The 13812-nt window shown below is 38.9% G+C and overlaps 1 protein-coding gene across 1 annotated transcript in view; it reads right to left on the bottom strand.

The window, feature by feature from the left end:
• TBC1D8B (TBC1 domain family member 8B) overlaps positions 1 to 13812 on the bottom strand; it is a 94656-nt gene that overhangs the window by 27684 nt on the left and 53160 nt on the right. Inside the window, 6 exon segments of the mRNA XM_053916917.2 lie at positions 7 to 257; positions 561 to 629; positions 6534 to 6632; positions 7158 to 7287; positions 8011 to 8296; positions 9568 to 9685. Of these exon segments, the coding sequence (XP_053772892.1) occupies positions 7 to 257; positions 561 to 629; positions 6534 to 6632; positions 7158 to 7287; positions 8011 to 8296; positions 9568 to 9685 (953 nt within the window).

The raw sequence follows: 13812 nt of genomic DNA, 5'->3' as shown, positions 1-13812 counted from the left end.
TTCGACATCATCCTACCAATTGCAGAGGAGAATTCTTTGAAGTTTATAAGGCAGTCAGAATTTTTGTCCAATAATCTGAATGTCCATAAAGCTAGTAAGTCTCTGTTTGCAGAAGTAGCCCAGGGACTCAACAAGTAATATAACACTCTGAACTGCTGGCAGTCAATCTGATACTGTTCCAAATATGGCAGACAGGGGTCATGGTGCTTCAATACCGGACAACTCAAACACCAATAATAAGAAAAAAACAGCTCTTTCTATTAAAAACAAATAAAAAAGGAAAGTCATTAAATCAGCAAAAGTAATTTTATAAGATTTTTTCTTTTAAACATGCCTACTAAAATAAATACAAACTAAGAGTAGTTTTGATAAAAATTCTATTGAAAGAGTATTATTTTTCATTTAAAGAAGAACAGAAGGGGGAGGGTGGAGGTGGGGGAGGGAGGGGGGTTCAGCTGGGGTGGGGTGGAGGGATGGGGAGAAAAGGCACACAACTGTAATTGAATAACAGAAAAAAAATTTAAAAAATAAAATAAATAAAAAATAAAGAAGAACAGTACCTTAAAGTTGACATAAAGTTCATCCAATTCAAAAAGGCTCAATTTCACATCTTATGATACGACACACAACTTTAAAAAGATTAAAAACAACTTAGAATTTAACACTTTAGTATAGAAATTCTCTTTCGACTCCATGTAGAGATCTTCCTCTGCCAGAGTGAAACAGTTTTCTTCTAACTTTTAAAAGGAATAACAAATATAAATGAACCTCTTTTGCCCTTCAAAAAGTTGTGCATGGAATACAGGAGAATTCTACTGTGATATGTCCAAAAATTATTACAACTAATGAGAGTCAGTAACATGCCCATTTAATAAAGCAACATAAATAAATCCATGGCTCTTAGATACACAGCAACAAATTAAAAATGTAAGGGAAAAAAGATCTCATTCATATTAGCAACAAAACCATCAAAAGTACAGGAGTAGATAAACCCAACAAGCAATGTATAAGACCTATACAATAAAAACAATATGTTTACTAAAGGACATTTAAAAATCATTAAAATGAATATTAAAATCTTTTTAAAAGCCTTAACTAATTTCAAAATGGACCATAAAGCCATAGTAGGTCAAACAGTGTAGTTTTGCTGCATAAAAACAGAGTCCAGTAATAAACCAATGTATGTATGTAAGTATTTGACACATGGAGAAGGTAGAGCACAGTAAGGATGAACTAGTGAGTAAATGACATTCAAACAATGGGCTGTTTCAGTTGGAAAAAAATACCAATAGAGACCTACCTCACACTATAAATGAAATATATAATTTAGGTGTAGTAAAGATCTAAATGTTTAAAAAAACAAAGCAATATCAGTACTATATGCCAATATGAGAGAGTATGTTTATAAATCATATAATTTTATATAGGAAAGGCTCCTTGCTAAGTTTGACATGAAACTTATACAACATGTAAAAAATAAAAGATGTTAATTACATAAAAATTTGAAACTTATGCATTCTGAAATATACCCTGAAAAATTTAAAAAACCCCCCCCACAAGATTGAAGGGAAATATTAGCCACAAATATAACTGACAATAAATTAAAACTGTCACAGGTGGGCACAGGTAACCAGGTTCTTGGTGATTGCGGACAAAGAATTGATCCAAACATAGAGCTTATAGCATAAAGAGAAAGAGCAGATTTATTAAGTGGTGGTACATTTCACAGAACATGGGAGCAGGCCAACTCTGAGCAGAGACTGACCTCATGGGTTGGAGGGATTCTGTTCTTATAGGGCGTATCCTTCCTGGCTAGTTTTAGTGGGCTTTTATTGAACATGTACAAGTAGTTGTATTGCTTGAAAGCCACTGTGCATGTGGTCTCCCATGATTTTCTTTGATTGGCCACCAGAGAAGGGGTCGCACAATGTTACAAAATGGATGCCCCTTTCTCCCGGGGTCCCTTGCACTAGGTTTGCCTTGCCTGCTGCCAGGAAATTATCACTCTCCATGTCAGAGTTTGGTGAAAAGGAAAGGAATTATTTATTCAAAAGTCATATAGACTTAAGAGTAATGACTTAATGTTTTCCTTAAAATCCCGAAGTCCCTTAAAACACCCACAAACACACACAGTCCTTCCTTCCCTCCTTTGCCCAGTCTGGGGTACTGTATCTCAGGAAAAGAAATAGAAGTCCATGGCTCAGGTAGCCCTGTCTCTTCCCAATAATCTGTGCTCGGCTGGCAGGCCTCCCATGGTTCCCAGCACCATCAGCTGTGTCACCGGGATCTCCAGTTCTTAATCTAAAACCACATGGCACCTTCTCATGGCCCACCAGCAAGAGTCCTTTCACCCCTTTCCTTCCTGCAGTGTCTCTCCTGGATTCTTCTGAGCTGCTAAGAGAGAGCTCTGCATCACTGCTACATCTTGCTTTCCAGCTTCCTAAGCTGTGTGGCAAAGGGAGACTCAAAGCCGCCCGGTTCTTCTCTCCTCATGGCTGCCACACCTGGGTTTAAATCCCAGTGCCAATCTTCCTCTGCAGCCCCATTTCCGACTCTTCCCACAATCCGGCTACACTTGGCAGCATTTTGGTATTTTTCCAGCTTTTCTGGGCTGCCATAGTAAGTCAGGGCAGGCGTGGCTCCATGGCATGGAGCCAATCATCTCCAAGTTCTTATGCAGGCTCTGTAACCAGGGGGAGTTGCCCCCCAACTACATCTTGGGTGGAAGTCACTCCCATCTCCCTGGCTCAAAGCAGGGCCACAGATATTTAACATATCTATGAAACCAGTTAAAGGTTATGGATATGTTAAATGACAGTTCTAGAGGTTATCTGCAAAACTGTTGCTATGCAAAACAACTCTCAGTGGCCCTGCTCCATGTGCCCCCATCCCCCAGTTCAGATTTATGGGGATGAGGATATCCCTTATTTTTAATATTTCCTGGACACCCTCAGTTCTAGACCCCATTACAAATCCTTCCTTTGGGGCCCCCCTGGCTGCATCCTCTTACAATACCACTAAAATATAAACAGCTCCTAAAATCAATAAGAAAAAGACAAACAACCTCATAGAAAAATAAGCAAAAGCTATAAAAGGCAAAAAAGAGAAGAATTTTTTAAAGTATTTTTATTGATTATGCTATTACAGTTTTCCCAATTTTTCCCCCTTTATCCCCACTCCATCCTGACCCTCCATCCCTCCAGCAGTCCCCCCATTAGTTCATGTCCATGGGTTGTACATTTAAGTTCTTTGAGTCCTGTTTCCTATACCATTTTTATCTCTCTCCATCTATTTTATGCCTACTAATTATGCTTCTTCTTCCCTGTAACTTTTCCCCCTTATTCTTCCCTTCCTCCTCTCCACTGAAATCCTTCCATATGATGTCCATTTCTCTGATTCTGTTCCTGTTCTAGTTGTTTGCTTAGTTGTTGTTTTCATTGTTTGTCTTTTAGGTTCATTTGTTCATAGTTGTGAGTTTGTTGTCATTTTACTGTTCATATTTTTCATCTTCCTTTTCTCAGATAAGGCCCTTTAACATTTCATATAATAAGGGCTTGGTGATGATGAACTCCTTTAATTTGACCACATCTGGGAAGAGCTTTATCTGCCCTTCCATTCTAAATGATATCTTTGCTGGATAAAGTAATCTTGGATGTAGGTCCTTGCCTTTCATGACTTGGAATACTTCTTGCCAGTCCCTTCTTGCCCTTAAGGTCTCTTTGGAAAAATCAACTGACAGTGTTATGGGAACTCCTTTGTAGGTAACTGTGTCCTTTTCTCTTGCTGCTTCTAAGATTCTCTCCTTCTCTTTAATCTTGGGGAATGTAATTATGATGTACCTTGGTGTGTTCCTCCTTGGGTCCAGCTTCTTTGGGACTCTCTGAGCTTCCTGGACTCCCTGGAAGTCTATTTCCTTTGCCAGATGAGGGAAGTTCTCCTTCATTATTTGTTCAAATAAGTTTTCAATTTTTTTGCTTTTGTTCTTCTCCTTCTGGCACCCCTATAATTCAGATGTTGGAACATTTCAGGTTGTCCCAGAGGTTCGTAAGTCTCTCTTCACTTTTTTGAATTCTTGTTTCTTCATTCTGTTCCGGTTGGATGTTTATTTTTTCCTTTTGTTCCAAATATTTGCTTTGAGTCCTGGTTTTCTTCCTGTCACTGTTGGTTACCTGAATATTTTGCTTTATTTCATTTTGGGTATCTTTCTTTTGTTTTTTTAAGTTTTTCGACCAAGCTCATTTGGGTGAACATTTTGATTACCAGGGCTTTAAATTCTCCATCAGATAGGTTGGCTATCTCCTCATCGCTTAGCTCTCTTTCTGAAGTTTTGCTCTGTTCTTTCATTTGGGCCATATTTCTTTGTCTCAGAGCACCTGGTAAGTTGTAAGGGGGTGGAGCCTTAGGTATTCACCCAGGCAGGGCAACCCTCTTTGCTGCCTCTGGGGGAGGAGCCAGAGAAGGAACAATCTCTAGAGCAGTTTCCAATAGACTCTGTGAGACTGGGAGTTTCTCCCACCACAGCAACCCCTGCCATAGTCGACAGTCATCTTTGAGGCTCAGTTTCACCTTCAGCCAGTCCCACCCACGCAGTCTGCCATCTCGTCTCAGATTTTCTGAGCCAGCCCAGCCCTTGCGGTCTGCCGCCTGGTCTGGTTGTTCTTGTTGATTTTTCCTTTAATTCCTTGGTTGTCGGAGTTCTATGCAGTTTGACTTTCTGGAGCTTCTGGTTGTTTATTGATTTTAGATTGGTTGTTTTCCTCCTTTTGGTTGTGCGAGGAATCAAAGGGTTTCTACCTACCCCTTCATCTTGTCCAGAACTCTCAAGAAACTCAAGAAATACAGTTTAGTTTATGCTTCTAAAATTCCTATGTAAGAGAAGACTTTTTTAAAAACCTAATAAACATGTGACCAGTGAAATAAAAAAGACAATTTTTTTTATCTATTAAATTGGCACAAAGTAGATTTTTAATATTTGATGTTAATGGGAGAGTGGGAGAAAAGGGAACTCTTACACACTGTTTGTGGGATTGTAATTTGGTACAAATCATTTGGAGGATAATTTGGCAGGACCTGTCAGTTTTCAAATGGGCATACCCTTTGACCTAGAATCTACTTCTAGGAATTCACCTTACAGATATACTCTTACAAATGTATAAAAATAGATATACAAGGATGTTTAAGTAAGGTATTACTTATAAGAGCAAAAAATACTAAAGGTATATCTACAAGGAATAAAGTATAGCATATCCATACTATTCAGTACATTAAGAAAAGTAAGGTAGATCTGTATGTACTAATATACAGTAACCATGATATATTTTTTAATGAAAAGTTGCAGAACAAAGTGACTATTATGCTCTCATTTAAAAAAAAAACAACAAACAACTATATTGCCTGCCCTTACCCTTTCATACACATTTATGTCTATCGATATACAGGAAAATGATATAGAAGGATAGATGCCAATCATTTTAATATTTGTTACTCCTGGGGTAGAAACCTTTATTTTTTACATTTCTGGAATATCTGAATAATTTACAATAAGCATGTATTACTTTAGTATTTTAAGAGTTAATATATGAAAACTAAAACAATTCTATGTCAATTATGTCACAATAACATCACTGATTTAATTGAAATCTAAACCTGGAATCATAAGAAATGTTAATCTTCTCAGACTTGTACCTCTGAGGACTTGGCCTTTAATCAAGTATGTTTACAAATAAACAATACTTGCTAATGACAAAAGCTCAAATAGTACACAAGGATATATACAGCAAAGTAAACCTCTCCCTCTTCTGATTAGTAGTCTATTAATCCTGATCACCAGGGGCAACCGATATTAACAGCTTCTTATGTAGCCATTCAAATATTAAAAAATGAGAGTATTGAAAAAACACTGTTAGACATTCTCTACTTTATCTTAGGTATCCAGGATAATAATACATATTAGCAACATTGACTACTATGTAGGTCAGCTGTTCTTAAAAGTAGTTAGCTGTTCTTAAAGCACATCACAAATGCATTATGCTTAAATGACTACATCATAGTATTCACTATTGAAGGTCAAATAATACAAAACATGTTGGAGAAACCTACATAATGGGCTGGGTGAAAAAGGGGAAGAGATTGAGAAGTACAGATTGGTAGTTACAAAATAGCTATGGGGATGTAAAGTACAGCATAGGAAATACAGTCAATAATATTGTAATAACTATGTATAGCACCAGGTGTGTACTGGAAATATTGGGGGAAACATGTTGTAAAGTATATGATTGTCTAACCACTAACACCTGAAAACAACACAAACTATTGAATGTAAACTGTAGCTGGAAAAAAAAAAAAACAATCCCACCCTCAAAAGAAAATAACTTATTTCTTCCCAAAAAATATATAGTAAGCTAAGCAGTGGCAAGAATCTAGTTCAAATGTTTAGTTATTCTCATTTTCTTCACATAGAATGATAGTGTTTTTTAAAGTTGAAGAAAAAATTGTCACTTCAATTGATTTCCCCCCATTCAGTGGTTACTCACCACATTCTGCTTTATTATTTCCTCCTGGGTCTGTATCACATACAACCTATTTCAACAGCACATGCTGTGTATATCTTCACAATGAATATTACCATATTTCTACAAAAAATATGATTTCAGTGAATACTCATTAATAATAAATACCCACTTCTCTTATAATTCAATTTCATCAGACTCAGTTCTCAGAGGCCTTCATTCTATTTGTAGCTATTTTCTTAATTTGTTCAGTTTTTATACAAATTCTCACCTCCCACATTTCATTTGCCCTATATATTCATTGGAGATAATTCTATTTACTATGTGCCTAGAATAAGTACAATAACATTGATAAAATTCTTAGTTCCTAAAAAGAGAATAATTTTGTCCATTTTATATAGTGATAGATATTTAAAAGTGGTCATTATTTGTGAAAGCAAGTGAATATAGTTTCATTTAATGATAAGCAAATGGAAGCAGAGGAGGCTACATAATCTAGGAACAGTTCATAGAACTCATTTTTAAAGTGAAGTCATATTTTAAAATTATATCTTGTGTTATTATCTTACATTTAATATGCCACTAGAGACATAACTATAAATTGATTATTTTAAATATGGTATGAAATTATTTATATTAAAATCTTACCTCATTTGACTCCCTAATCAAATCTATAATATCCACTCTAATATGACTTCTTTTTTCATCACTCACATTTGAACCTTGCTGAACTCTTGAAGGCAATGGGCTATCCTTATTAGTAATACTATCAAAGAACCTATTCAAAAGTGATACTAACACAAGAATTAGTGGAGTAAATAAAATGCAGAGAAAAACGACAGATAATTTTTCCATAGTTAGTCAGAGGTTAATTTCAACTGATGGAATATAGGGTATGTAGAGGTATGTAAGGAGAAATAAGTTAAGAATAGGTACATCAAGACCTTAACATAGTGAATTCTAAATGTTAGGGTAAGGTATTTAATATATTTTATTCTGTACATAATGGGATTTGATGCACTATTACAATAGTTATGCAATTAAATATTCATTTCACATATACATACATAGTACACCCCCCCCCCCAATGCTTTACTACAAAACAACATTCATAGAAAAGACACTAGGAAAATAAAGCTCAGCCTACCCACCTGGAAACCAGAACAATTTCCCCAATTGGATATTTAACATTATCAACTACTCATTCCCCTTCAAATTACTTTTCACAGTGATACTTTATAGCTCAAAATGGGAGTATGAAAGTCCTGAAATAATGAATCAACAAAATTAGTGTCTTACCTCAAAATGATTTGCTTTTGTTATACTCTATTTGGAAACAGGAGTAGACTTCAGGCCTAGCTTTTTCATTCAACTAGCTTTGTGACCATGGGCCAATTTCTTCAAGTTTCTAGGCTTACTTTCCTCACCTGTCAAATAAGGGAATGAACAACATAATCTCTAAGGGGCTCTTCAGATTTAAATGTTATGGTTATTATAATACCTGTTTAAAGCTGTCACATCTTCAACATCATCTTTACATGCCAGAAGTTTGTCTAAATTATAGTCAAGTATTGCCAGTCCCAGTTGTAAAACTGTCTTTAGTTCATGGTAGAAGAAACAGTCCACCACATTCACTTCACTTTCAACAGGTAGTACACTAATAAAAACTGTGAGGAACTATGAGAGAGAAACTGAGGAAAAGAATGTCATATCAGTCATGTGTTCTGTCAGTTGGGGAAGGTCATCCCTGATAAGTTCTTCAAAGACAGCTTGATCTACCAAGGCACCTGGAGAACATAAAAAGAAGTTTAAAAATGAACAACACCTTTCAAGACAACTTATTTCTGATATTTCCCACTTATACTAGTATGCTCATATATCTCATTTTTCCCCTAAATTGTGTCTTGCATCAAGAAGCACTTGAGAAACTCAATTCAAATTCATTTGAACAATTATTTATTGAATTGTTATTATATGTAGAAACCTGCTATACACAGGATAATGAAATGGTGTCATCTTTAATAAGCTTAATATCTAGTAGAACTTAAATAGACAAATGACTATAAAGAAAGCCCATACAATCAATGACCTAGCCATGATACTAAAGGCTTATGAGGGTACAAAGGAGAGACCATGTATGGTTTTAAGGTAGGAGATCATAGATCTACAAAGATTTGATGACTAAAGACAATACTACACAAGTAACGAACCAAGAACTTTGTTCTTCTTTCAAACTTTTCATATATCTATACAATTCACATAAATGTGGAGATTCTAAACTGATAAAAATCTATCTCTTATCAAGAAACTATCCAGCAGCTCTCGATGCTTCAGATCATCATTATTTTAGCAATACAGAAAGAATAAACTTAAAATTTCTACTTTATTAAGAAACAGAGCAGCCCTGGCCAGTGTGGCTCAGCTGATTGGAATGTTGTCCCATAAACCGGAAGGTCATGAGTTTCAGCTCAGGTTAGGGCACAGGCTTAGTCTGCAGGTTTGATCCTCAGGGTACAAACAGGAGGCAACAAATCAATGTTTCCACATCAATGTTTTTCCCTTTCTCCCTTCCTTCCCCTCTCTGTGAAACCAATAAGCAAGTTCTCGGGTGAGGATAAAAAAAGAAACAAACCAGGTTCACTATTTTTTTTTAAAATAGTGTGGCCAGTGTGACTAACTTGGTTGGAGCATAGTCCCATAAACCAAAAGGTCACACGTTCGATTCCTAGTCAGGGCACTAGGAATGCCTAGGTTACAGGTTCAGTCCCTGCCTGGATGTGTACAAGAGGCAACCGATCGATGTTTCTCTCTCCTCCTCTCATCCTCTTTCTCTAAAATCAATGTGCATGTCCTCAGGCGAGGATTTAAAAAAAGCAACATATTAAACAATCATTATTTAGTTCAAAAAGCTCCTTTCTTGAGTGTGTCAATGAATGTGGCATTTTGATACTGCTTGCATTTGATCAGTTCTTCCGTGTGATAGGTAATTAGATAGACAAGACACATATAAATTATTTAGAAAAGAAATATGTGTTTCTTCATGTGAGTTTGTTTTTACCAATCATTCAATGATTAAAATAATCAGGCAACATTTGTTCACATACAGCAACCAGAAGCCAAAAAGCTTCTTCCTCTTTTGCATACAGAAGCAACTCTGAAGTCCAAATGTTCATTGCCTAAAATTCATAGAAAAATTAAAAATTCTTTTAGATGATCCATTGAATTAAATTACTCTTCAAAAAATTGTCTATTGATAAATTTCAATGAATAAATAGGTTCAGTATGTAATAATATTGGTGCTCAATCTATTATAAATAATCAATGGCAGAGAGAGCTAGCTATCCACCATAATCTATAACCCCTTCTTCAATAGTATCTGGACATATGTGTGCTCAGCCACACATTTTGCAGAATTCTTTTTAAATTGGTGTGGCCATGAGATCAATCCTCTAATAGAATGTAGATGATAAATAAAAATTACAACTAAACAAAGAACAATCATCATGCAGAACTGCCTGAAATCTGGCTGAATGGAAGTCCAACAACTAGGGAATTAAATAAGAAGCCACATGGAGACTGGTAGGAAGGGTAGAGATGCAGAATGGGCTGGCCCCACACTCACAAGTGGCAAATTAAAAATTGGGAGGGATATGTGGGCTTCAGAGGATCCCCCAGAGAAGTGAGGCCCCCCAGCCCAGGGTTCCAGTGCCAAGAAGAGATGTCCCCATAACTTCTGTAAAAACCAGTGGGGAACAGATAGGGAAGCAGTGTCAGGGTCAAAAAACTGAGGAAAACAGAGTGCCACTGGAGTCCCAGGAAGCTGCTCTTAACAGGCTTACTCATAGTCATTCTGTCTTGAGTTCCAGTGCTGGGGCAGCAGCTCAAAAGGCAACCAAGATATATGAGGAGGAACTGAAATGTCCAGCAACAGGGCAACAGATGAGGCTGGGGCTGGGGGAAGCTCTCTCCTAGGTAGAAACACTGGCAGAAGCTGTTGTTCCTTTGATGAACCCTCCTTAAACAGAACCGGCAGGTGGATGCTGTATCTGAGACTCTGTCAACCTGGCTCACACTTTTTGCCCCAACCCAGTGATTCCATGAGGCCCCACCCCACCCAACTTTTGGACCCATCCAAGATGTTTCCAATTGCTTTTCAATATGAATTGCCTGTCCAGGCTCAGGATTCAGATTTCACTAATATCTTTCAAATAAGCAGCATCTGGCCTCAGCATGCCCCATACATCTTGCTAAGTGGCCATAGGCCTGGCACTATCAACAGCCAGCCTTGGTTTGCAGCTTGGCCTCACCTGGGCACCTCCAAGCCCAGCGCAAGTAGCAACCATCTGCAGATCACTTTGTAGCTCATGCCAGGTCACCACAGGCAGAAATTAGGTGGCAGCTGACCTTGGCCTGTACCTCCAGAGAGGCCTCAGACCAGTGCAAATGGTGACATCTTCAGTTCATGTCAAGGCACCACCACTCAACAACCTCTGTGGGGGGTCCGCCACAGATGAGAATAAGTCTACCAAGACATGATTTGCTTGGGGATGAAAGGTGGCTGATCTCTCAAAGGAGAAGGTCCAGGAGCCTCTTCCTCAATGGGCTTTATTGGATTCAATTTGCACAGGAATACAGGTAAAGCTCATCTATCATTGTCAGGCAGTAGTGATATATTGTTTAATAGATAACATACAAAGAACTCTGAGGGCTTATTCTGAGTCAGGGTCAGTTAGCTAAAGGGCTATAAAACTTTGGGGAACAAACTCATTTTATGCTTGGACCCTTATCAGAAAACTGAGGGCACTCTTAGCAAAGCAGGTTTCACAAGATTTTATGTATTCTTTCTTAGGCCTGATCACCCCCGGGTAACCGTTCGTTCCTGCCCAGGGCTGCACTGCCCTCCAGCATTATTTCAGGCTTAAGTCAGGCAGGGGAAGTAAGGCAGCGAAGAGATTAGGAGACTTCTCGCACACAGAATGAGGACTCAGCCTATGTCAAAGCCAAGGGGTGAGGGTCTATCACCCCCTTTTTCTATAGCCCTCCAAGTCCTTCCCTGAGTGCCCCCTCATGACCTTGTTTGTCTTAGGTCATCCCTCCCTTGAGGAATCTTACCTGTCATTGGCTAACCAGTCATCTGCTCGGAGCCAAACAGGGTGAAGTAAAAGGGGACAGAGGCAGTGCCCTTGCCAGGGAGATAAGCTTTGTCTCCCTAGTGGCTTATGGTCCCAAGGTCTCTTTACTGAGCCTTAGCCATGAGGGGTTTACAGCTTCTGAAACCAGGCACGGCGGTTCCCAACAAACCTCCACAAGTGACGCACTCAAGGGACAGAATCAGCGGGTATCAGTGCCCTGCAGAAGTAAGTCCTGATGTGTGGGGTGGGCACCTGCACAGCTAATTCTCCACAGTGGTCAGAGAATCACAGCCAGTTCTTGGAGCTGATCAGCCTGGGAGTAAATCCCTCCCAGTGATGTGCCAAGAGCAATCATGGCTGACCTACAACAGGGGGATGTACACAGCCTGTGGGGCACACTACGAGTGCCCAACTTGGGTGATCAGGGAGGCTGTGCCACTGTACTCTGCAGGACACCTACTATATTAGGCCACACTACCAAGACCAGGAGTCAAAGCACTTCCACCTAACACATAGAAACAAACACAGGGAGGTTGCCAAAATGAAGAAACAAAGAAATATATCCCAAATTAAAAACAGAACAAAACTTCAGAAATTGTAAACAAAATGGAGACAGAAATCTACTAAATGGATAGTTCAAAACACTGGTTATAAGGATCTCAATAAACTTACTGAGAATTTCAACAGCATAAAAAAGGACCAATCAGAAATGAAGGATACACTAACCAAAATGAACAATAATTTATAAGGAACCAACAGTAGAGTAGATGAAGCCAAGAATCAAATTAGCAATTTGGAATAAAAGGAAGCAAAAAGCACCCAATAAGAACAGAAAAAAGTAAAAAAAATCCCCCTCCTCAAAAAAGAGTAAGGAGCCTGTGGGACAACTTCAATTGTATCAACATTCATATCACAGGGGTGCCAGAAGAAGGGGAGAGAGAACAATGAAAACCTATTTGAAAAAAAGTTACAGAAAACTTCCCTAACTTGGTAAAGGAAATAGACATACAAGTCCAGGAAGCACAGAGGGTCCCAACCATTATGCACCCAAAGAGGCCCACACCAATGACACATTGTAATTAAAATGCCAAAGTTACACACAAAGAAAGAATCTTAAAAGCAGCAAAAGAAAAGCAGTTAGTTACCTACAAGGGAGCTCCCATAAGACTGTCAGCTGAGTTCTCAACAGGAGCTCTGCAGGCCAGAAGGGATTGGCAAGAAATATTAAAAGTGACAAAAAGCAAGGACCTACCACCAAGATTACTCTACCTAGAAAAGCTATCATTTTGAACAGGATAGATAAGTTTCCCAGACAAGAAAAAGCTAAAAGAGTTCATGACCACCAAACCAGTATTATATGAAATGTTAAAGTGTCTTTTTTTTTAAGAAGAAGGAGAAAAAAGATAAAAAATATAAACAATAAAACAGTAATGTATACATATAATTGATTTGAGGAGATCCAAGATAGTGGCAGAGTAGCTGGTAGTTCCATCCCCTTGCTCCCAGACCTCGACTGGACTTACAGCCAAAACACAGAGCAGAGAGTGAGTGAGAACATCTGTTAGTGAGTTTGTATGCAGATGATGAGTGCAGGTAGTGTGCGGGAGTGTGCGAGAACCAGTCCACCTGCAGGATGCCCAAATCAGCAGCCTGGACTTTATAAGCTGAGCTGCCATGGTTGCACAGCTCAGCACTTCTGGCTGCAGAGCATCAGGGCAGCTGCGGATCAGCTTAGGAGTCATGAGCTACTGTGGTGGAGAGAGAAGGCCTGGGAGGTGTGGGTGTCAGAAACAGTGTGGTGGGAGCTGGCCTACCCGAGGTTGAAGATCTCTGGAGGGAGTGGGGTCAGCACTCTGCCCCTGCTCTCTTATAGTATAGCTATGGTGCTCTTCCCAGTGCTATCTGGGAAAGATCCAGAGACAAACTTTATCTAAGACTGTCAGAAGGTCTGAAAGGCAGTGGCCAGCCCTGACTGTGAGACACTCTATGAATGTGCAGGAGAGGATGCACATGGAGAACAGGCCCCACAGGAACCAGTGCTACACTGTGGGGCCACACAGAAACTTGGTAGGGAACCAGGGCTCACACACCAGCATGTGTGGGCACAGTGGCTCTGCTAACCAAAAACTCAGAGGGATAGAGTACACTGAAGGAACGGTAGGACCCAACCC

Source organism: Desmodus rotundus, chromosome X (genome assembly GCF_022682495.2).
Source record: "Desmodus rotundus isolate HL8 chromosome X, HLdesRot8A.1, whole genome shotgun sequence".
Lineage (NCBI taxonomy): Eukaryota > Metazoa > Chordata > Mammalia > Chiroptera > Phyllostomidae > Desmodus > Desmodus rotundus.
Note: the sequence above shows the minus strand (reverse complement) of the source record. Positions and strands in the feature narration are given on the sequence as shown.